The sequence below is a fragment of the Neofelis nebulosa genome, chromosome 9 (assembly GCF_028018385.1).
Source record: "Neofelis nebulosa isolate mNeoNeb1 chromosome 9, mNeoNeb1.pri, whole genome shotgun sequence".
Taxonomy (NCBI): domain Eukaryota; kingdom Metazoa; phylum Chordata; class Mammalia; order Carnivora; family Felidae; genus Neofelis; species Neofelis nebulosa.
This window is the reverse complement of record NC_080790.1, coordinates 106,197,571-106,222,943: the sequence shown is the minus strand read 5'-3', so window position 1 is coordinate 106,222,943 and position 25,373 is coordinate 106,197,571. Positions and strand designations below refer to the sequence as shown.

Sequence of the window (25,373 nt, the reverse complement as noted above, 5' to 3'; positions counted from 1 at the left end):
GAATCTATAGATTGAGTTGGGAAGAAATGACATTTTGGCAATACTGAGTCTTTCTATCCATGAACATGGAATATCTCTACATTTATTTAGTCCTTTGATTTCATTTGTCACTGTTTCGTAGATTCCCTCATATAAATTGAGTATACATTTTGTTAGACTTATACCTAAATGTTTAATCTTAGGGTGTTAGTGTAAATGGCACTGTGTTAATTTCCAATTCCACTTGTTCATTACTAGCATATAGCAAAATGATGTAATTCTGTTTAAAACCATACATCCTGCAACCTTGTAATAGTTTTAGTTTTTCTTGTCAATTCTTTTGGATTTTATACATAGATGATCATGTCATCTATGAAGAAAGACAGTTTTACTTCTTTCTTCCCAGTATGTATAACTTTTATTGTTCTTTTTTTTTTTGAATTACTGCATATGCTAGTACATCTAGTATGATGTTGAAAAGGAGAGGTGAAGGGGAACATCTCTGCCTACTTCCTAATCTTAGTGGGTAAGTATATTCAATTTTTAAGCATATTTCAAGGCCCTGGTCACTTCTCACTTCCTCCAGATTTTTTCTCAAGAGCCCATATTGATCTCTCTCCTTTCCAGATGTGAGAGAATTTAGCACTCACTCAATATTGAACTATTTTCTGATGCTGATTTTGTCCCTCCAACTAGAGATGACAGTCCTCAGAGGCAACGGTTCTACCTCTTAATTGTGAAGCCTCACTGTGTTCCTTAAAAGCTGGGAAAACAGTAGGTAACCAAAAACACATGTTACTAGATTGATTTATTTTATAATGACACATACATATATGATAGCAGATCATGTGGTAGAGGACACATTGTTACTCTTTCTGAAACCACTATTGACTTACTGAAGACAGCTGTTACTAGAATCAAAGTTGGAACACAGATGAAGTGGGAATAATGTTTCAGAAATTATTGGGGTCTTTTTCTATTTCCTTGTTCATGATCTCCTCTCTAATCAGGCCAAGGTTAGTGTTGGTGTGGTTTGGGGTGGGAAGAGATTGAAATGCTTCAGATGGAATGCTATAGAAAGCTGGTTTAATGGAGAGATGATTTTTCTCCACTGCTTTGGCATATCAAGCATCAAACCCAGATGAGTCAGATCATAGACTTCCCATGTAGTATAAAGAGAGAGCTGTGGCCATAGTAGCTGGTCCATAATCCTTGCTGCCCTATTGTAAAAGGAATCTACAATTCAGAGAAGTGAAAATCCTATAGTCCAATCCTTTTTAGCCTGGGATTATTTGCAGAAGAAGGCAAAGAGCAGTGATTTGATTATGGCAGGTCCCAATTTATTATATATCACTTCTGTCACCCAAGCAGATGGTGGTGGCCTTCAGAAATATCTAAGTAGCATACACCACCAAACAAGCAAGGGAGAGGAGAAGCCACATGTATCTGTGTTCAGAGGTAGTATTCAAAATATTTAATAACCAGAATCATCTAGGTCAATTGGAATCCAGACATAAAGTTGAGCTGTGTCCTGGAGTTTTCCTGGGGTTTTACTATCTTTAATAAGGCAGGGGCTTCCCAGTAAAGGGCTGTCATAATGGGGGATACTCCAATGACTTGAAACAGTGGCTATTAACTAACAAGCATGAAAATATTGCAATATTTTAATATGGGTATAGGCATAGTAGTGAATACTGGCTGAACATCAACCTTGGCTCTGCTCAACGTGGCCCCCGTGGAGAGATGGCACAACAGAGTGGATGGCAGAGAACCTGAGGCAACGCTTCTGGCTTCCATGGTCTTGGTCTACTGTGCAGGGGCCCAGAGCTCCTGCAGATCTCAGTGAGGGAATGAGGAAGTGGTTGACACGAGGAGCTTCAGGATGGCTTTCAAGACTTGAAGAAAGAGGCTAGATTTGTGAAATGCTGCAGAAGACACCTTCCTGAAAAGTCCAGTAGCTGTGTGACCTGTTAATCATCAGTAGTCACCAGTCTTGGTAGAAGAAGCCAGTTATGCCAAGGCAGGGACCAGAACGGAACAAAATGGGTCTAATATCCTTTACTTTGAATTCCCATAAGCCACATTTGTCCCTTATTCTCCCAGACCCTTTGAGAAAGAGGGTGGTAGGAAGTGGTAATATGGAGTAGATGGTGGCCAAATCTGAAAGACTGAGGTTCTAAGGTATCAGCTGAAGCTTATAATAATGTGGTTGAACTTTGACAGACAATGTTTAAATTATTGAAGCAGGCTAAATTTAATGGACTGAATTAAAAGTCTTTTTTCTTTTCTTTTCTTTTCTTTTCTTTTCTTTTCTTTTCTTTTCTTTTCTTTTCTTTTCTTTTCATCAGTGGAGCTTTGTGAAGAAGTGCAGATCAGTTTTAAGAAGCAGAGAAATTAGGGGCACCTGCGTGGCTCAGTTGGTTAAGTCTCTGACTCTTGATCTTGGCTTAGGTCATGATCTCACGGTTCATGGGATTGAGCCCTGTGTCAGGCTCTGCCCTGACAGTGCAGAGCCTGCTTGGGATTCTCTCTCTCAAAAATAAATAAACATTAAAAAAAAAAAGAAGCAGAGAATCTATAATTGATGGTGCATGCATGTGTGGTTATTTCCAAAGCTTTGGTGTGAATAAATTTGCAATCCTACTATACAGACAGTGGAGGGGGAAAATTTTGCCAAAGCATATTTTTTGCCTGTAGATTTTAAAAAATATGAATTAAGGAGGTGAATGTATCAGCATTTTGGTATTGGCAGCTTTTAATACCTCTAATGTGGCTTTCTTCTTCTAGACATAAAAAAAAAAAAAAAAAAAAAAAAAAAAAAAACCCAAACCTGCCAGACTAATAATTATCTCGGCAATATGTAAGGTGAGAGACTGAAACTCAACACTAGGAAGCTAGGCCTGTTCCTCTGTTGTAGAAGTGCAACTGCTTTTACATGATTTTTTTTTTTACTCATCCAAGGACATAAAAGAGACAATTCTCTAAAAGAACATAATTGCACACAACACTCTTCCAAATAAATCTGAAAGTAGATAATGGGAACTTAAGTAATGAGTATAATAAAGTACTGTAGGGAGATCTTCAAAGAAAATCACACAGACTCTAAGCTGAGCCTTATTTGAGATAGAACTGTACAGCATGGTGTATTAGGAAACACTCTGTCTCACTAATGCAGTTAGGCTAAGAGACTTGTAGCTAGAACATGGCCAACCCCTAAAAAAAAGGAGGAGACGCAGCCTGTTCCCCACGGGCCAGACAAGAAACCAGAGGTCAGAGCTCAAAGCTGCTCTTTAAAGCTGACATCTTAAAAAAAAATAAAAAAAATAAAAAAAAATAAAGCTGACATCTTGTTCATCTCAGTGTGCCCTGGCTAGGAACCAGGGGCCACATAAAAACATGGGAGGTGGCTGGGGGGAGAGTCTATCTACAAGATAGCTACAGGTTTAAAAGAGAAGGTAAAATCCTCATTTTGTAAACTGCATACACTCGAAAGAATTCATGCATCTGCTCTAGGTTTTGCTAAGGCAAACAGATGGATGCTTTTTGTGCCTGGTTCCTGGGTTCTTCCTATAAGGCAATGGTACTCAAAACGTGTAGCATCAACATCCCGTGGGAACTTGGGAGAGATGCAGGTTCTTGGGTATCATCCAGTCTGGCTGAATCAGAATCTCTGGGGTGGGGACCCAAGAATTTGGTTTTTGGCCAAGGTTTTATGCTCACTAAGGTTTGAAAGGTTTGAGAACTTCTGTTTTAAGAACAATGGCCCAGGGACAAAGGAACAGAGAAAGGTAACAGAAGGGGCCAGATGGATGAAGGTGTCTCCAGCTTCTTCAACTCCTCAACCAGAGAGGAGAGGGAGGCCATCACAGCAGCTAAGGTGGACCAGTATAGTGGCCTCAGCCGGCTCCTCTGCCATTTGACTAAGTGGGACAGGGTGGGAGCTTGCCCAAGACTGTACAATGGTATTAGAGGAGGACTCAGACCCAGTCTCCTGACTTGTCAGGCTGTGTTTCCTATGTAGGAAAAGCCGCCTCTGTGGAGTAGCAGGGGAGAGAGAGCACACAGAGCCTGGGTATATCTCAGAGACTATGGGAAATGAATGAATTTATGCAAGGTATGGAACATGTTCCCATCTTTCTTCATTTAGAAAGAGCTTCTTGGAGATAATCTTCAGGTCTTCTAATTGTTAAAATTCCAGTTACTTGAGAGACAAAAACACTCAAATGCCTAAGAGGGCCAGGCAAATTATCAATGAATTTAATGGGTTGGGTGGAGACCATGGAAAACTAGGGGTACATGCCTTTGGTGAAGAGACACTGACTTCCAGATGATTGTCAGGGTATAGTACAGGGGGTGTGGAATAGTCACAGGCCCTTGTTGACATCTATGGCCACTTTTCTACCCTTTACCCTCATTTTAAATCCTGTGAAAGAGAGGGTACAAACACATTACATTATCTCTGGAGGTTGGATTAGTTCAGCCCTTGCCCCCTCTGAGCACATTGTGAGACAAGGATTCAGTGCAAGTCATTTATTGGGGAGACATAGGAAACACTGGTAGTGAAACGGAGATATATAGCAGGGAAGGGAAGGCAGTCAGTCAAAGGTTAGTTACCACTGTGGGAACTAGAGCTCATTCCTGATGAGGAAGTCTGGGAGACCACAGAACAGTGCCTCAGAGCTAGTCCACACAAGGACAAGAGAGCTGGGTATTTCTACAGCAACTCCCATCACTTAATCCTGGGCTGCTCCTAGGGAACATGAATGTTAATTCTCTGGAATTTCTAGCCTTCTGTGTACTGGGAGAACAGACTGCAGTAGCTGGAGAAAGTCCCCAGAAAAAGGGATGCCAGTGGTGGCACCGGGAGGTAGAACTAGTGAGTACTGAAAGACGGAGTCTGGTGAAGGTATGGGTGTGGCACCAACAGCATTCTCCAAGGCGCTATTCACCCTCATCACACCACCGCCATTACTGCCATGTGTGAATTCAGGCAAACTGTTGTCAGATACTTAGATTTTTTCAAATGTTTATTTATTTTGAAAGAGAGAGTGCATGAGAGCAGGGGAGGGCAGAGAGAGGGAGAGAGAGAGAATCCCAAGCAGACTCTATGCTGTCAGCACACAGCCCAACTGGGGGCTCGATCCCATCAACTGTGAGCTCAGGATCTGAGCCAAAATCAAGAGTTGGATGCTTAACCGACTGAGCCACCCAGGTACCCCAGATACTTAGATTTTTTATTTTTTTATTTTTTTATTTTTTATTAAAATTTTTTTTCAGTGTTTATTTTTGAGAGACAGAGAGACAGAGCATGAGTGGGGAAGGGGCAGAGAGAGAGGGAGACACAGAATTCAAAGCAGGCTCCAGGCTCTTAGCTGTCAGCACAGAGCCCAACACAGGGCTCGAACCCACGAACCGTGAGATCATGACCTGGGCCGAAGTCGGTCGCCCAACTGACTGAGCCACCCAGGTGCCCCAAAGATACTTAGATTTTTTAAAGGAAGACAGGAATCTGAAATTTTATGTGAAATGTCCTGGTTCGTGAATTGTGGCAATCAAATTTTAGTTAAAAAAAAGAGGGCCATAAAAATCACCGTGTATGTCCCTTTTCAATATAGGCACTTGGCTTAATAGATCATGGGTTTGAATGCCATTCTAGCCAATGAATTTGGTAAAAGTTAAATCATTCAGTGTCTAGTGGCTCCTAAGTATCATCTCTCAAATGTAAGTCTTGGGCCAAAGAAAGATCATAGATGAATTTAATTAAAAAGGGGGTATCATCCTCTCTGAGCATCTACCTTGTACCTGGTTTTCTTTGACCGGTTTTACACAGATTACTTCATGTAATTCTTGCAACTGCTCTATTCATTTTCCTTTTCAAACACCAAATACCACCCCCCCTTCCCCCCGCTAAATGCGAATTAGTGACTCACTAGACATTATTTCTGCAACAGAAAAACAGCGAACGGTTTAACTTTGATAGCAAATCATCCCCTTCTAGTCTTGGAAGAGGCCAGAAAGGATTTATCCTTTTAAAAGAAACCTGAGCAATTCACTGTCTCTTCTAGATTTTTTATTTGAAATAATTCTAGATTCATAAGAAGCTGCAAAGAAATGTGCACACAGTCTTCCCTCCTGCTGGCATCTTATACAACTGTAGTATAATATCAACACAAAGAAAGTGGTGTTGGTACAGTCCATAGAGCTTGCTAGGATATAATCATTTGTACATGAACTCATTTATGTATGTAGTGTGTGAGTGTGTGTAAATACTTTGCAACTGAATCATATTGTAGGCTTGAGTAACAACCCCCACACTCAAGGTACCCAACTCTACTGTCACCATAAGACTCCTTGTGCTGCCCCTTTACAATCGCCCTGCAGTCCCTCACCCCTGCAACCACTACACTGTTGTGCATCTCTATAATTATGTTATTTCACAAATGTAATATACATGGAATTATGCAGCATGTATCTTTTTGAGATTGGCTTTTCCCCCCCCACTTAGCACAATTTCCTTGAGGTTCATCCAAGCTCTTACATGTATCACTCATTCATTCCTGTTTCTTTTTGCTGAGTGGTATTCCATGGTATAGACAAATCACCATCTGTTTGACCATTCACTCTGTGAAGGACACTTGGGTTGTTTCTAGTTCTGGGTTTTTATAAATAAAACTGCTATAAACGTTTGTGTGGAAATTTCTGTGTGAAAATAAGTTTCCATTTTTTTTTCTGGAATATATGCCTAAGAATGCAATTGCATGGAAAGTCCATTTTTAGTTTTGAAAGGAACTGTTTTCCAGAGTGTCTACTATTTCACATTCCCATAAGTGGTATTATCACTATTTTTCATCTTAGCCAGTCCTCTAGGTATTAAGTGGCATATCCTAGTTTTAATTTGTACTTCTCTAAGGGTTAATGATGCTGTACATCTCCCACCAAGAAGAAAACTCAGTATACAGCTTACATGACAATGCTTTCCAGAAAAAGCCAACAATAATATCCCCCAGACCATGAGCTCTTCTGACCATATAACTCGATCCTCCTCCCACTGGAGAGGGCTTTACATTCCCTCCTCCTGAGCTGGAAGGCCTGTAGCTGCAGGAGAAGTGGCCTTCGGGGACTTTGAGGCTGGGTCATAAAAATTCCACGTGGTTCCATCTTGGTTTTTTGGAGTCCAGCCTCCATGCTGTGGGGAAGGCCACCCAGAGAGGTCACATTGTAGGTGTTCCAGTTGATGGCTCAGCTGAGTGCCCAGCCACCAGCCAGCCCTGACTACCTGACATGTAAGTGAGGAAGACTTCTAGATGCAGTGTCTCACCACGAATCAGAGCAGTCCTGGCTAGTAGAGCCCAGCCAACCACCAGAGCCATGTAAAAACACTGAAGTGACTTTCAAGACCCTAAGCATTGGAGTGATTTGTTACAACAACAATAAGTAAATGAGAATGTTTTCTCCACTGCAAAACTTCATGCTCTAATAAATGAGTACGAAACAAATTAGTACAAAATTTTCTTGAAGTAGCCACACTCTATCCTGATTCTTACTCTTTTTTCAAATTTTTTTAGTAATTTATTTATTTATTTTGAGAGAAAGAGTGCACATGAGCAAGCCGGGAAGGGACAGAGAGAAAGGAAGAGACAGCGCAAGTGGGACAGAGGCAGAGAGAGGGAAAGAGAGAATCCCAATAGGCTCTGTGCTGTCAGCACAGAGCCCTATGTGGGGCCCAATCCCCTGAACTCATGAGATCATGACCTGAGCCAAAATCAAAAGTCAGATGCTCAACCAAGTGAGCCACCCAGGTACCCCTTGGCTCTCATTCTTAAAAAAAAAAAAAATTCCTTTCTCTACGGAAACTGAAGGAGCCCACTAGAGTCAATATGGTGTGTGTGTTGTCCTGAGGTGTGAATGAACACACTCTGGGCAACATGGCCAAGAGCCACAGGATCCACTCCACATGCTGCTTGTTGCCTTTTCTGGAACACTCTCACCCTGACAGCCATTGTACCTACTCCCTCAGTCTCTGCTGTAGCATCATCACTTCAGGGGGACTTCTATGATCCCACACTTTTATCACTTTCTACCATATCCTTACTCTGCTTAAATTAATTATCGAAAACTTAGTGCTTATCACCGCCTGCCTGGAGATGATTTTATTTGTGGATTTATCCTACCCCCATGTCCCAAATAAGCTTAATGAAAGTAGCAGTTTTGCTTTGTTCACCTGTAGGACCTAGAACTCCCCTGGCACAGAGCAGATATTCAGTGAGTATTTGTGGAAGGAGGGAGCGAGCAAACCAGTAAGACTAAAAGCACTTACCATGTGCCAGCCCCCAGGAACTCTTTGCTGGGTACATGGAAATGCAGGACATGTTTGAAGCATAGGTCCACCCTCAAGAATGACACCGAATGATTTAATAACCTTTTGTACATTGTGGGGAGGGGAGATCTTTAAGCTGATTTAAATGAATTATCTTAGTCTCATGTCTGATTTTGACATCTGACATGTACTTGTAGCAAGGAAGTCTTTGTCAGCAGTCTCCAGAAATAAGGGGCAAAAGCCTGGCTTGAAATGGCCCAGCTTTTTCTTTTTCTTTTTTTCTGTAAGCACCAGTCCTGAGGGCCAAGCTGTGGACCAGTTCAGTGCTTTGTAAATTGTGTTCTGAGGTCATGGAACCTCGCATAAGTACTTTCCTGAGTCCGGCCAGGGGAAGGTTCCAACCCATTTCCCATAGCACCCTGTCTGGGAGAATGTGCAACATGGCCACATACCTTTCCTCTCCTTGGACCCACATCCCTTTGCAATGTGAGTCTGCATCTTCTCTCATCAACAGGTAAAGTCTACTTCCCTATCCCATGCATCTAGGCTTGACTGTGTGACTTATTTTGCCCATAGGGACATTAGCAAACAAGATATAAGCAGAGGGTTCAAAAGTGTGCACTGAGGCTTGCCTCCCTTGCTCCTGCTGGGAACCTTGCCATAGACACCATGGAAATAAGCCTGTGATAGTCTGCTGGGAGATGCAGGACACATGGCGAGTGCCGGTCGAAGGAGTGAGGCCATCAGCAGCAGGCTGGCCACAGAAGCAAGAGTGAGCTCAGCTGATGCCACATGGAGCAGAGACAAGCTGTTTCAGCAGAGGGCAGCTCAAATGCTGACCCAGAACTGTGAGCGAATACATGGTTGTCTTTTTAAGCCACTAAGTGTAGAGTGGTTTGTTATGTAGCAAAAGCTGACTAAGGCATACTCCCATATCCTCTTAAAAAAAAATTCATGGGGCACCTGGGTGGTACAGTAGGTTAAGCGTCGGACTCTTGATCTCAGTTCAGATCATGATCTCACGTTTCATGAGTTCAAGACTGGTATAGGGGCTCTGTGCTGATGGTGCGGAGCCTACTTGGAATTCTGTCTCTCCTTATTTCTCACCCTCCCCTGCTTAGGTGCTCTCTCTCTCTCTCTCCCTCACAATAAATCAATAAAAACTTAAAAAAATTCAGCCATAGTAATGCAAAAAGCAGTACTTAAAACCGCCCATTAAAAAATAATTCCAAGTTTGCAAGTATGCTATACAGGGAAATGTGGGGAAAAATGGGAAATGGTATTAAGGGTGATCTTTATTCTGTCCTTTATACTTTTCCGAATTTCCTGAATTTTCCACAATAGAATTGACAACCTCTTCAAAACAAAAGAGATTTCAAAACAATCTTTTCCCTTGAAAAAAGCCAAAGTGCTTCAGCAGTTTCTTCTGGCTGCCCTCTGATCATTCTTGGGCAATTGTAATGCGACATGAACATTTTCCACATGGCTGAGGTTTTAAAAGACAGGTATATTAAAGGGACAGCTGGCTCCCTACATGCCATGGCCATTACCTCTGGGGGGAGTTTCAGGGAGGTTAAAAGGGTCTACATGATGAAAATCTATGCTTCAAAACTCTTCCATCTAACTAAGACTGTCTTGAAACGTCAACTCATTCATCCCCTGGCTATTGTATTCTATATCCTTTTGTAACCCAGCATGGCTGATGAGTTTCAGCAGAATCCCTTGAGCAGGCTGTAGTAATGGGAAATGCAGAAATCTGGGCCTGGGGATAAGCTAGTGTGATGGATATCTTTTGTTTGCCTTTCCAGATCTATTCTCCTCCCTTCTCTGAGCCCTGGGAGGCCAACCTGTGTTGACCTTACTGATGGCTTCTGATTGGGTTCAGCCAATGGGGAGAACCCATAAGGGACCAGAAGAAAGGAATGAAGTAAGGTTAGGCATTTATCCTCCCAGCTCCAATCCTGCAGATTTACCGTGGTCTGTCTTCCACCAAAGATCAGAGTTCCTGCCAGGCATCCCACTTCAGACAACAATGTTTATTTTCAGATTCCAGTAGCCAGTTCCCTGTCTCACTTCCTCAGGCAGGGGGTAGTAAGAGTGGCACTCCATTCTAGAGTACCACACTAATCCTCATGTTCTCTTCCTTATGACTTGTCTACATCTGCCGACACGGTTATTAAACTCTCCTCAAGTTGTCTGCTGGAGTTTGTCTCGTATTTCCCTCAGGAACTCTGAGAGATATTACAGACATGCACAACCCCACAATGAGGGTGGACAAATCCCCAGAAAAGTCCTCTCTTCTCCCCCAACAAAAATAAGAACAAAGAAGAAAAAGAAATTTTCATAGTTTCTATTACTTCCTACACTCATTGTTAAAGGGGAAAGTCATCCATCAAATTCAGATCACAGAGAATTCTGACTAACAGAATGACACAGAGAATAGTAATTTCCTTTTGGCGAGCCTTCTGGGAAGGGCAGTGGGTGACTTGTGAGCAAGGAAACTTAGAATTATGAGAAAGTATTCTTCGGAGGAGAATGCCCATGACAGACAAAGTGACAAGGTAAACCATGTAGAGGTCAAACATGAAATCTTACCCGGCCATCACTTGTCAGGAGGATGGAGTCACTCTTTATGTCCCTGTGAATCACTCCTTGATTGTGAAGGTAGGAAAGAGCTCTCAGAACTGACAGACAGACGGTGGCTATCTGTTCTTCATTCATTCTAGAAAGGAAATAACATTTAAGGAGTGAAGACAGTTTTAAGAACATCTTTGAAATGATCAAGAGAGGCAGTTCCCTTGGTTCTATTGTACCAGTCCATGCTCTCCAGCCCATGTCTGGAAAATCTACAGGCAAGTACAAAGAAATCTTAGAATGTGACTCCCAGAACCTAAGGCTTGGCACTGATGATGACAGGGACCAAATATAAGCCAAAGGAAAGAGACCCCCCCCCTACTGCTGGCTTTTGGGTCATTAATGCAAATGTACTTCCTTAGACTCTCATGGGTAATTCCTTAGGTATTGTACAAACCTCCAGAGTCCTACAGAGAGAGTGTACTGAATAGAGCCAACGTTTCAAGTATGCCTGTTAGGTGACCTTGACCAAGCCCTTTTAACTTCCTTGGGTCTCTTTTTTTCCTCATCTTGGAAATGGGGACACCTATGGTTCTCTTCAAGGCTGGACTCAGACAACACAGTCTTTGGATCTCAAAGATGCCCTAGCACTAGCTAGGGGCTAGAGATTCCTGTTGCTATAGGTCCTTCCATCAAGAAGAAAACTGGCCTTAGTTAGTTACTAATAACTGTGAATGGATGACACTTGAACAAATGGATCATGGGTATGGGAAAGGCAAGCACAGCACTGGATATGTGCTCCCACATGTCATCGCTGCACCCTTCTGAAGAAAGGTTCTGGTTTCAGAGGAGATTGAGGTCAAGTAACCTGCCTTAGGTGTCACACAGCTAAGAAACTGACCAGACCATGATTTAACCCCACTTGTTTTTGAGTTCAGACCCATGCATTTCCACTGTCCCCATGGCATCATGCTGACATTGCAATTCATATGAATGGCTTTTCAGCCACTGAGGAACCTAAGTGGGAAGAATTATTTGAATAGCAGGGGCTTCTTGGTACCCTCAAAATGACGCAGGGAGGTATCTGCCTAACTCATCTGGGTATAAAACTTCCTTCCTGTCACACACAGCGTGAGGCCTAGACCAGATAGCAAATGTGGAAAGAGCTCCTAAAACAAACCATCATACAAAAAGAGAACACTGTCAGGAGAGATAGAGGGTGTGACTGACCAGAGCCCAAATTTAAGGACTGACTTGAAAACCAATCCCAAGTAACTCTTAGCTCAGCAGGACAAGGAAATGGATGACCCTGAATTTGTGTCAGTCTTGTTGATGCCAGCAAACCCTGAGTAAAATTAGGATTCAAAGTAAAATCCAAAGAGATGACCAACTGGGAGAATGTTGAGCATATAAAGTGGATGGGTATCCCTTCTCTTCAAAGAGACTTCTTCCAGTAATGCATTGGTCTGTTACAAAGGCAGGCAAGAAGAAATGGTCTTGTCTGGGAGAGTAGAAACCTACAACTTCTGTGTTCTCAGTGTTGTATGAGTGGGCTGGTTGTTGTGCTTTATTGTTTTCAGATGACAACTCTCCCATCTGCCCACAGCAGAGCCCTCAGAGGTCTAGAGCATCATCAGCAGGGATAAGCACAAATATACCTTAAAAATAATTCAAAAGCAACAATCACCTTCTCTAGTAAAATTCATTCTTCTTGGATTCCATGGGATTCGAGTTATTTGAAGCAGGCATAAAGATTACTTACAGGTCAACTACAACAAAAATTAATCAAATCTGAGCCCCCATCACTGACTGAAAAATCACCTTTAACTGGCATATGTGACAAATGCTGCTGATTCTGAATTCAGTGGCTTTGAAATTTTCGTACAGGATCCACTGTAGAAAGATTGTCCTTTCCTAGTCTTGCAGGAAGGAAGCCTGAATTGGGATAAAGATGCCTCAGTTCTGTAGTCAATTCCAAACTCAAAACTTGGCTCTGTTTTGAAGAGGTGTGTGGTTTGAAAGGTTACATGAGTTAATGTATGAAGTGCTTGGCACTTCCTTTTGCCTTCTCAAGAAATCAGTAGGATGTAATTTAACAAGATGCTAGGTAGGGCCAAAACTTTGGCATGCATAGGAAATTCCTGAGATTCTGCATTTCTAACAAGCCTCTAGGTGATATTATGCTGTGATTCTCCAGACCACACTTTGAGTAGCAAGGGGTTAGATATTTAACTAATCAGTCAATCATTCAATGAAGCATTTATTGAATATCTCGTATAGGAAACTCTTTGAATGATTTAAGGATTAAAGTCTAAATTCAGGATTAAAAGAATTTCAAGTTCTAAATATTCAGTGTTCCTTGACATACAACGTCTCCTTGCTCTCTGGAGCTACTCCACTTTCAATGGAATATTATTGACAAAACTGGATGGAGAGAATAGGAGAACATAATGGATTCCAGAGAGGCTAGCTCTTAAGTGGATCCCACCGACACACAATAAAAACTGGAAAAAAAACAAAAAAACAAAAAAACAAAAAAAAACCCCACCTTGACAAAGAGAGGGCTCTAGAGAGACATGCATAGCTATCTGAAGCTCTCCAGGACAAGAAAAAAGTTCTCTCCTTTGGACATATTCTTATTAATTTAGACATAAGTCACATTTGCCTTATGCTTAGGTTTCTTCAGTATATTTTTTTTCTACAAGTTAAGATGATCTTATGTATTTTTTGGGTGGTTGTGTCCAATGGCTATACCAACAGAGATCTGCCATCTGAAATGTTGGTGATAAACGTTCCGTGTCTTCCCTCATGTTCTTTTGTTTTTACATAGTCTACTACAGACCCAGAGCTGTAGGGGGTAACAATGGACACATCATTTGATTTTAGTGGAGAAACAGCAGCATATTCTACCCCTCACAGGGCCTCCCAATACCTTCTTGCTATTTTGCTTCCCGCCTATTGTTCATTTGGGTTCACTTATGATTTAGGCACCGTCAGCTAACATTCAATGCCTCTCCTTCTTTAAAATCATCCCCTAATACTTTGGAGTTTTATTTACTACCAAGAACAAATTTAAGTTTCCCAAATGAAACGTGTTTTTTCAAAAAATAGGTCTGTTCCTTAGTCCCTTGCTTCCCCAAGGCAGTCCATGAATGAGGAGAATTGGTATCATCTGGGAGCTTGTTAGAAGACAGTATCATGTCCCTTCCTATTGAATCGAGATCTGCATTTTACTAAGACCCACAGGCACTTTGCATGCACATTAAAATTTGAGGAACACTGTCTTAGCACACACTCTGCCTCAAAGCCCTTTTCCCCCCATTTGCCTTCCTAGGAAACTCCTGTGCATCTCTCAAAACTCATCTTAGTTATCACCTTATATTGGGAATCTTTCTTTACTCTCCCTGTTAGAGATATTCAGGTATTCTTCTTTGCTACTTGTATACATCTTTCTAATTCTGCACAGGTATTATAATGTATTTATTTCTAATCTGTGACTTCCTTGATGGAATATCTTTGAGCCTTAATCCTTTGTATTTTTGTATCCCCAGCACTCAGGAAACAGCTTGGCACATCAAAGGTGATCAATAAACACTTAATGAAATGACCACAACTGATACATCAGGGAAACAAGGAGCAGAGGTAACAATGACAATTAACCATTGTTACTTGCAAGACTATTTAAAAATAGAATTGAAGAATTTCTATTATGTAGGTTTCTTATTATGACATAAAACTCTGACTAATTTCCCACCTGCCTCCTCCTTACCCAGGTACCCTTGGTGGCACGAACACATAGCAATAGCATGGCAACTCATAATAAAATTAAGTTTTTAAAAAAAAATATGTAGGAATGGGAAATTCTATTATTTGGCACCAAAGCCCATTCTCAGCAGCTTTCTGATTTTAAATCATTGGGTATTAATGAATTTCTGGAGTGCAAGGAGAATAGAATGTTAATTGAATGAATGAACTACATACATGATATTACAATAGGCACTTAGGGAACATAAATAAAAAGGGTCACCCTATTCCCTGACTTCCAAGGGCTCACAATTTATAGAGTTCATAGAGATAGCCATTGAAGACTTACCCTGGAGTAGATAATAAGCACTTGGAATTTTTTGTCTGGATAATGAAGAGACATACCTGGTATGAGTGACAATGTCTGTCAAGGCACCGCCTTCTAGAAATTCCATGACCACCCAGAGCTCGTCGCCAACAAGGTAGCTGTTATACATGTCAACCACATTGTCATGGTGGTAATCCCGCATTATCACAACCTGGGCAAATGGAAAGATGCTTTTTGACTTGTGATGGTGAAATTTGGCTTTCTGTTCTCTTGTGGCCACATCTGTGCTGTGAGTACAATTGATTAAGAAATATTGATTTGGGGGGAGATTTATTCAGGAGTCTACTATAGACAAAAGGACAGCATTGAAGGCAGCTAGTAGCAATAGAAAGGAATCAAGTTAGTAAATTCAGAGAAAATGGCAGAGCACCCAGGCACTGGGTTTGGGGATAATAAGAGTGAAACAGGCAGAACCCTGGCAAGGTTTGTACTCATAAGAGGGAGTTTTGTTGACTGTTCTGGGGGGAGGCTATTAATGGGGGGACAGGATTCTAAGAGTCTCCTTCAGACTACTTAACTATTGGTTAACCCGGCAAAAGCATCACCAACTCTAAATTATAAATGAGTGAATGATAAGTAGGTCTCACAAGTGAATGAAGTAAACAGTAGGTGTGGGGCCACATGAGGCTAACTTAACATCTTGGGAGAAGATCTGGGTTGAGTGTGAGAGAGGTTTGGGCTGAATACTAATGATAGGTCTTGAGGGTAAAAGCAAACATGACTCAGGCATATAAAAGGCTAACTTGAACTTGCTTCCTGGGGAGAGCGTCCAAGAATTGCTGCCCTGTGGCTGCTTCTGGTGACATTTTCAGAATTAGTGCTGAATAATAAATTACAAAGTTATCTATGTTATATTGCTCTGTCTGCTCTAGCACTGTGATTTGGAAATAAGTTCCAGAAATCAGCATCGTGGAAGTGACAAACTGAAGCCCACCCACCTGGTGTTCTCTATGAAATGTGGAACATAGGAAAACATGAACCCATGGGGGCTGAAGACATGTGGAGGCCACTGATGGCCTCACATGAGCCTCCATAGAAGAGGGATCCAAAGTCACATGTGATTGTATTTTTATAATGTCTGTTAGGGGATATGGGTGGTATATCCTTTGTTAGAGACTGGCATATTATCTAACATTGGAATCCTGACTTGCTATCTTTAAGACTTAAATTTTCCATCCACAAAAGCTCATCTCTCTTCCCTAAGCTCTCATAAAATCAATTGATGAATATTATTACAAAACATTTTGTGTCCTTAGACACAGGAACTCATGTTTTTCCACCTCTGTGCATTTTAGAGCTCTCAAGTGTAAAAGGGGGATGAAGAAGTGGAAAATATGTGAAACAAACACATAGAAAAAGGTTAATTCCTTAACATATCAATAGTTCTTACTTATCAATAAGACAAATGCTACCACCCTAATTGAAGACTGCAAAGGATATATGGTTTAATGAAGAAATAAAAATGGCCTATTAACACATAAAGATAAATTCAGCCTCACTAGTAATAATAGTGTTAATTAAAGCAAGAAGATTTATTTATCTCTATCAGATTAACAGAGATCACATGACAGTATCCAGTGCTGGTAAGGATGACATAAGACTATATCAGTGAGGGCCTTCATTGTTACAAACTTTCTGTAAGTCAATACTTTATATTACTTTCTCTAAAGAGAAAAAATACAGAAATATTGAAATATTAAAGTAGCTATTTCTTGGTTGTGAGATTATGGGACATTTTCTGTATTTTCCACAGGAAGAATTCATTATTACTATAGTTAGGAAAACACATCTTAAATTTCCCAAAGAGTGATAATCTGTCACTAAGCTGACCTCTGTTTATTGAGATTATTTTTTAAATCTTTAATTAACAAAAAATTTAATGTCTATTTTTGAGAGAGAGAGATTGAGAGATGGAGACAGAGCTGTCCAGCACAGAGCCTGATATGGGGCTCGAACTCATGAACCATGAGATCATGACCTGAGCCAAAGTCAGACACAACCAACTGAGCCACGCAGATGTCCCTGTTTATTGAGATTTTTTAAAAATGGCTATAAAGGGTATATACATGGTATCACCACCATGTGTAAAATGTATATATATACATTTACATAGACAGTGTAGCATGTGGCTTTGGAATCTGCTAGAATTCAAATCCCAGATCTATCATTGACCTGCTCTATGACCCTGGGCTAGTCACTTAACCTGAGTCCAGGTTTCCTTGTTGCTATAGCAATAACGTCGGTCTCATAGGGTTGTTGTGCAAATCAGGCCATATCAGTGCTTAGCATAGTGGCTGATCCACATCAGTACTTTGTAAATGTAGCAGCCATACATGCATAGAGAAAGACCAGAAGGATTATGGGGGCACTATTTTTGTATTTACATTTTCATTGCTTTCTAGTGTCCTACACTGTATAATATTTTTGCGTGGGAAATAAATGTTACATAGGAGAGAAATAATGATCTGAACACACCGCATACCTCATTAAAGAGCAGTTCTCGTCTCTGTTGCTTGCGGAGGTCCATTTTCTTCACTGCAACTTGTTTCCCTGTGTGTTTCTCAGTTGCAATGCACACAATGCCGGTTGACCCTTCTCCGATTTTGATAAAGTTGTCCAAGTATTCTCTGGGGTCTCCGGGGCTGACCACCAGCTGCAGAGCAGCCCGAAACTGTTCATGGGACACCCTGGAGGGCTGCTGGTCTGAAGAGGAGCCCCAGCTGGGTGGGGGGTAGGTACTAGATGAGATACTCAGAGAGCTCAGATAAGAAGCTGTGGAGATGTACTGTGAACTAGTCTGCAGGGAGGGGTGGTGGTAGAGGGTGGCTTTGTGGTACCCAGATGGGTACTGGTGGCTGCTTGAGGAGTAGCCTGCTTTGCTTTGACTTTGAGGTAGTTTGGCGGGCCCCCTGGGGTAGGTGTCAGACCCTGACAGCGGAGGGCTGAAGACCATCTGTGCTCGATCGTAATCCACCTGGGAAGACAGACATGGATGGAAAATATTCACATGCTAGATCTGAATGCCGCAGTCAGTGAGCCAACCCACAGTTGGCCTGAATGAAGAGTGCCATTATACAACATGGTCGTGGGTGACACTTACCTTGTGAGGTCCCAGGTTGTCCCTGCTTCCACCATTTACCTACCCTCTACCCCCATCCAGCCTCTTTCTTCCCCTTTCCCTACTAAAATCCCCAGAAGCAGACTATGAGACCTGGATTTGAATATAAATGGTGAGAGGTGATCCCAGGAGTTATGAAGTGAGACAAGGAAGGGGAAAACCAATAGAGGGTGAGTCATAGACTATGATGGTTAATTTTATGAGTTCACTTGGCTAGGCCACGGCATCTGGTTGTTTAGTCAAAAACTAGTCTAGATGTTACTGTGAAGGTATTTTCTGGATGTCATTGACATTTAAATGAGTAGATTTTGAGCAAAGCAGACTGCCCTCCATAAAGTGGGTGGGCTGCATCCAATCAGTTGAAAGCTTTAAGTGAAAAGACTAAGGTAATCCACAGAGGACTCATTTTCTCTGTGTGTGTGCGTGCGCACGTGCGCGCGCGCACACACACACACACACACACACACCCCTACTGGTTCTGTTTCTCTAGTGAACCCTAACAGGCACAGCAAGTTACCAATGAAACAGGGAAACTAATTCCACTAGGTAACCCTGCATCCTCAAAGACTATATTAAGCAGGTACCTGGGAGTTATCCCATCTGAGGGGCAGAGAGCTGGAATATTTATGCACCAGCTCCCTTTAAAACACTGTTTAACATCTGCTTCCATGGATATTAGTTTCCTGGTACTTCTGGCCTGCCATGTTCTGGGGTGGGTAGGCTCCAGTGGGTAGAGAAAGCTCTTAGAACCAGAATTTCTCAGTTTTGGTACTATTGATTTTGGGGTCCAGATAACTGTGTGGGCGACTGCCCTGGATATTGCAGGATGTTTAGCAGCATCCCTGGCCTTTACCCACTAGATGCCAGGAGCAGCCTCTTCTGCCAGTCATTACCAGCAAAAATTTCTTGAGATGTTTTCAAATATCCCCAGAATATGGGTAAAATTGTTCTTGGCTGAGAACTACTGCTTTAGACAAAGGAAAGCAGTGTTGGCAGACAGAAGCAATAGGTGATGAAGGGATATGGCTGGGCAACAACTGTACCCACTGCTCCTAGGAGAGGGCTTTCTCCCCCCTCATCTGAACCACACGGAGAGTTTTAGTTAAAATGTGCCTTATCCAATGTGTATTTAGGCCTTGTTTTCTTTTTTGGGAATGTAAGATCCCATTTGTCATTAACGGGTGTTAGTCTTCAATGAGATAGGGATAGAAGGCCTTTGTCCATGCTTTTGAACCCATCTACTGGAGGGGGGATGTACTACCCACACATATAACCTAGCAGATATATGTAAAAGGAAAAATATTGTTCCCTGTGCTAAGCAGCTTTTCAGTATGGACCATAAGGTAAGTACAATGCTCTCATCAAATATGTAGAAATATAATTGAGAGCAGCCAAAATTTGCAGGGCTGTGTGTGTGAAAGGAAATTTGGTCATCCTTCAAAAGGATTCTGGCAGAGAACACTTTATTCTGGTAATTAAGGATGGATTGAGGGAACTCAACAGAGGAATATAGGGAGGGAAGACAGAACAAGGGTAGGGGAAGTCATTGAGGGGTTTATATGATACTTGATGTACAGCCAGCAATTGCTCCCTGAGAGGTATCAGGAAGGATCTTTGACCAACCCTGGAATGGCTGAGGTCATGAATATACCACATCATGCCACATTCACCTCCTTGCCCAGGACAGAATGCACTAATCGCTCAATGCACTCATATATAATATTCTGATGACAACACAGTGCTGGGTACACAGAAAACTCTCCAAAAAGATTTTTGATTATACTAACACAGCACCCTAGGAAATCTCTACCACTCTACTGGGATGTACAGGAAATGACATGTATATGCCCCCACCCCCCATCTATCTCAAGGATCTATATCTGCTCTAATATATGGATACTGGCTACATGTAACTACTTAATTGAAATCAACAAAAAAATTAAAATAAAACATTCAGTTCCTCAGTTACAGTATTCAGATACATTTTAAGTATCCAATAGCCACACATTGGACAGCATGGATATACAACATTTTCACCACTGCAGAAAGTTCTACTGGGTAGTACCTTTCCAAATAAATTCATTGCTCCCATGTAGTACATTCATGAAGCCCACTGATTAATCTTTGAGCAACTGTTAGGTGCTAGGCACCATTTTAGGTGCCATGGGAAGGTCCAGCAATAATAAAAATGGATGGTATTTCTGCCCTCTTGGGGCTTATATTCTAGAGGAGACAGGTAATAAACAAGAAAACCAATAAATATACAGTATGCAGTCCAGTATTAATAAAGACATGAAGAAAATAAAACAAAGCAAGGGGCTTGAGATTAATGAGATGCCATCTTGGATGTAATGGCCAAGGAAGGCCTCTCTGAGGTGGTGCCATTTGAGCAGTAACCTGGCTGACATGAAGAAATAGGCCCAATGTCTATGTGGGGAGGGGTAGTCTGGGGAGAGGGCACAGCACACACAGAATTCTAAGAAAATACAGGCTTGAGGAATAGCACAGAGGTTCGTCTAGAGTGCAGGAGTCATTTTGGAAAGATGGCCAGAAAAGCAGCTAGAAGGGGATCATGTACACCATGGCAAGGGCACTGGCTGTCACTCTGAGTAAGATGGGAACCATTGGAGGTTGCTGAGAAGAGAAACATGAGCTTGATATTGATCCTGATCTGCATGCTGGAGCAGAAAAGACCTTTGTGGCAAAAGAGGAAACAGGAATGCCTGTTAGCTTATTGTGGTCCGTGTGAGTTGAGATTAGATTGGCTATTGTAGTTGGGGTAGTCCCCTCCTACACTGTAGCAGGCTCATCTGTCTGGCCAAAAGAATATAGTGGAAGTGATAGCAAGTGCCTTCCATGACCAAAAAAGATATTGTGGCTCCTCTGCCTTCTCTCTTGGATACCTGTCCTGGTTTTCTCTTGCTGCCATGTCTTGAGGGATTCAATAGAGAGGTCCAAGTGCAAGGTCTCCTGCCAAGAGTCAGAAACTGAGGTCTTCCACCAACAGCCATATAAGCCATCCTAGAAGTGATCGTCTGGTCCCAGTCAAGCTTTCAGATGACTAGACCTGGCTGACATCTTGACTGCAACCTCATGAGAATCTCAAGGCCAGAATCATCCAGCTTAGTAAGTAAGTCACAGAGAAATGACCCAAAGAAATGGTGTGAGGTAATAAATAAATAGTAATAAATGTTTATTATTGTTTTACATCATTAAGTTTTAGAATAATCTGTTACATGGCAAGAGCTAATTATTACATGGGGGAAACAAAGAATTCCAGCATGGCTGCGTTAAGTTTGGGAGAACCATCAAGCATCTACGCAGAGATGTTGCTTAGGTGACTTAGACATGCTTTGCGTCCAGGAAAGAGATGAAGCTAAGACATGCATCTGAGCATCACTGGCGTTTAGTTGGTATTAAAGCCATGATGTTGCATGTGTAAGAGAAAATCCAAGGACCCCAACATTCAGAGACCAGAAAAGGCAGGAAGATGTTGCATAAAGGAGCACAGAAGAAGTAGCCAGAAATGTAGGAGAGAAAGTAAGGGACTAGGTGGTCCTGAGTCAAGGTATGAAAACATTTCAAAAAGGAAGAAGTAATGAAGCATGTCGAATGCCATGGAGAACTGAAGTAGGATGGGGCATGTTGCTCATTGGATCTGGCAATATGGTGGTCACCTGGAAGACAGCAGGTGTTCCAAGCTCCTGCCTCATCACACACCTATTCTAGAAGTCTGGCAGCAAGAGTTGAACACAGTTGGCTCCTTAAAATTCCTACCATGGCACCATTCTCACTTCTTTTGCACTGTTCATTGGCTCCCAGATGACAGTGCTGGCCTGTGCACATCCAGCAGTGAAGTCTTTCCTAGTCATGAAAACACCAGAATCTACTCAGGTGAGTTCACCACTCAGGCAGCCTTGCACCACCCAGCAGGAACAAGGGTACTTTGAAGCCAGGGCCCCGTCCTGGCTGTTCAGCAAGAGAACACATGCTTTTGAGGGACATACTTAGGGTTCAATTCTGACTCTGATGGCTTTAGTCAAATCGCTAAGCCTCTCTGAGCCTCAGTTTTCTCATCTGTAAAATGGGGATCATAAATACCTCCCTCACAGGGTTTTGATGAGGCTAAACCTAGAGCAACCTAATGTCTAAGAAAACAGGCTCTGGGTTCAAAAATGTTTTCTGCCATTTACACATTGTGTGACATGGGGCAAGTTATTTAAACTTCTGCACTCCAGTTTTCTCATCGGTAAAATGGGAATTGTAACAATAGTAACTACCTCTTTAAGTCATTGTGAGCTCTGAAGGACTGAATGCACATCAAAGGATTTGAATAGTGACTGGCCAATATAGTCTACATGCTGGTATCATTATAGAAAGTCCTTAGCATAGTGGGAATGCAAGAGAAAAGAAATAGTAAAATATTTTTTTTTAAAGCCCAGCTAGCACTTATTGAATATAATATACTGGTAGCAAATGTATTCCTATACTAATGTATAATGTATCCTCAAAACAATCAGCAAAGATGGTTTTAATTATAATCTACTGAATACTGTATTATAATTAAGATGCTGTATTTGAAATCACGCTGAATTTGTGCTATACTCAGGGAAAACTGGTTTGTTTCTGTGATGTGGGGAGGGGGAATAAAATGTCAATGTGAATTAAACAACTGGGTTCTTCCCTTAAATTAAGTTTGAGATTAGCCAGGCCCAGGCTAATTACAAGGCCAGCATGTGAGGGGAAGCGGGGTCTATGACTTTTATTTTTGAAAGTATGTCCTGGGAACTATCACATGGCCTCATCCCGCGGTGTCTTCCGTGGAGGCCTGGCTCCTGTACTTTAAGCGAAATTGAATTCATTCCCCACAAGCATGTGTAACTGATCTCTGAAGATATATTAAAAATAAAAATCCAGTAGGAATCGCAAACACCACTCCGTACCACATCAGGCCACTTCTCTCCTTTACCGACTGTCAACAGCATTATCCGAGCCTACTCTTAGCAGCCAACGTGTGGCATAAAGAAAAGGAGGCCTGCCTACACGAATGGGACCATTTCCAGTCAGAGAGGGAAGGCTGAGTTATTCACTGGGAGCTAAACATCTTTGAAATTAGGTTTTTGAGACAAAACCGTGCTACTGTTTTTCATGCCTGCCGGTAAGAGGCACAGACTCAAAAAAAACAGTGATGGGTGAGGAGCAACCACTCTCACAAGAAACAATTTTTGAACAAAATTCGAGGTGTATCTGTAGAAGGAGAATTGACTGCTTCCAGGGAGAGAACATGTGGTCCTCCCTCCAGGTTTCCATCGGTTCAAGGAGAAGATGACAGACTAACAGCTGACTTTGGGAAGGAGAAGTGAATGTCCTGGCTCAGGGCCACCATGTTGCTGACCTATAGCCTTCAGTTGGGTCATTAACCCACCCAACTGTGGGTTCCATGATAGTATTGCTGGCCTATTTGTGCCAGCCTCATTCTTTTTCACTCTGAGAGTCAAGAAAGGGGAAATTTATCCCATTTTATTGTGAATAAAATGGAGCCTCACGGAGGTAAAACTACCCCCCCAAACCCCGCCACTAGCCATCCAAGGCAAATGACCCTCCATTCCCTCATGAGGATTGCACAACCCAGTTCTTCTGCTCAGGTCAGTCTTTCACTCCGAGGGGGAGGATGTCTAGATGTCCCAGGCGCTAGGCACATTGGCACTACAGGCCTGCATTCTTGCCTGTCTTGACATTTCTACCATTACTTGTCACCTCCCCGCTCTGTGTAATCAAGGCTGAGACACTCACTCCTTGAAAGAATGCAGAGGCATGTTAATGGGAGCCAAAGCAGGGCCCCTTCCATTAACCAACTGCTCTTTTAGAAGTCTATCGCTGTAGGAGTGATACATATAAATGTTAATAATGATAATTGACATTTGCTGAGTGGTTTCCATGTGCCAGGAACTGTTTTAAACACTTTATATACATAGATGCATTTAAACCTCAAGTTACACAATGAGATAGGCCCCATAATTGTTCCATTTTACAGATAAGGAGACTGAAGCACAGTGAGTTCAAGCAGCTTATGCAAAGGTCTGAAAGCTATTTAGAAGTAGAGTTGGTTGGGGCGCCTGGGTGGCTTAGTCGGTTAAGTGTCTGACGTTGGCTCAGGTCACAATCTTGCGGTTTGTGAGTTCAAGCCCTGTGTTGGGCTCTGTGCCGATAGCTCAGAGCCTGGAGCCTGCTTCGGATTCTGTGTCTCCCTCTCTCCTTGCTCCTCCCCTACTCTCTCTCTCTTCTCTCTCTGTCTTTCAAAAATAAACAAACATTAAAATAAAAAAAGTAGAGGTGGGATTCAAATTCAGATAATGTCACTTTAGAACTTGGGCCTTTGATATGTTGTCAGAGATACCCTTCAGTGATAAAAAGGTAGACATGGTCAGAGCAGAGGTGGGCATGGTGTGGAAAGACAACTACAGAGCAAAAGCATGGTTAAAGTGTTTCACCAGGGGCTCAGATGTCTGGAAGGCCAGGAGCAGAATGCTAGAAATACAAGGGCCAGAAAATGATGAATGATAATGCCTGGGGTGGTGAGGGAGGTGAAGATAAATTAAGTTTTTTTTTTTTTTTTTGAAGTGTTGGCTTAGAGAAATCAGCTCAAAATACACAGCAAAGAAATAACCATCACAGCAAAATGAGCTGATCATCTATGTACAGAACTCATCACTTTCATTATTGCGTTGGCCAGACCAGAACTTTGTGTTCACCTACAGTAATGTCCTTTCTTTTGCTAAGAAGAAAGCAAGCCCGAGCTTTCTTCTGTAACAAGCCCTCGTGGCCCTCTTACATGGCCCTTAAACTGTTCTAATTATTTCATTGTCTTACTCTAAATAATCTTTCCCATGATACCCTATATTTGGAAATGGGTGAAAAAATCTGATGAATTTGTTCATGTATATTGTTTTACACAGACACACACGTTTGTGCATGTAAGCAAGGCTTTCAAAGGAGTAAAGCTTGACCCGTGTGATCTTTTTCACAACTGATCTACAAATATATATTCTAGAAAAAAAAAGTACATTCAGAGTGTAGTATCTTGAGACGGATATAGATTTTAATCATTTAGTGAAACCACAATGCAGTAGAAGCAGGCCAACGAAAGGTACAGATATTTAACAAGCAAATCCAATGTACCTTTCCAAAACATCTATGTAAGTGGTTCACCTCTGAAGACATTGCAAGGGCACAGGACTAGAAGCAGGGGTGGA

At 41.9% G+C, this 25,373-nt stretch overlaps 1 protein-coding gene across 5 annotated transcripts in view; it reads right to left on the bottom strand.

The window, feature by feature from the left end:
- PAK5 (p21 (RAC1) activated kinase 5) overlaps positions 1-25,373 on the bottom strand; it is a 317,484-nt gene that overhangs the window by 8,084 nt on the left and 284,027 nt on the right. For all 5 annotated transcript variants that reach the window (XM_058684892.1, XM_058684893.1, XM_058684894.1 and 2 more), the window contains 3 exons: positions 17,485-17,976; positions 15,020-15,153; positions 10,892-11,018 (listed from right to left, as the gene is read on the bottom strand). In XM_058684892.1, coding sequence (XP_058540875.1) covers positions 10,892-11,018; positions 15,020-15,153; positions 17,485-17,976 — 753 coding nt within the window. The remainder of the gene's footprint in view (positions 1-10,891; positions 11,019-15,019; positions 15,154-17,484; positions 17,977-25,373) is intronic.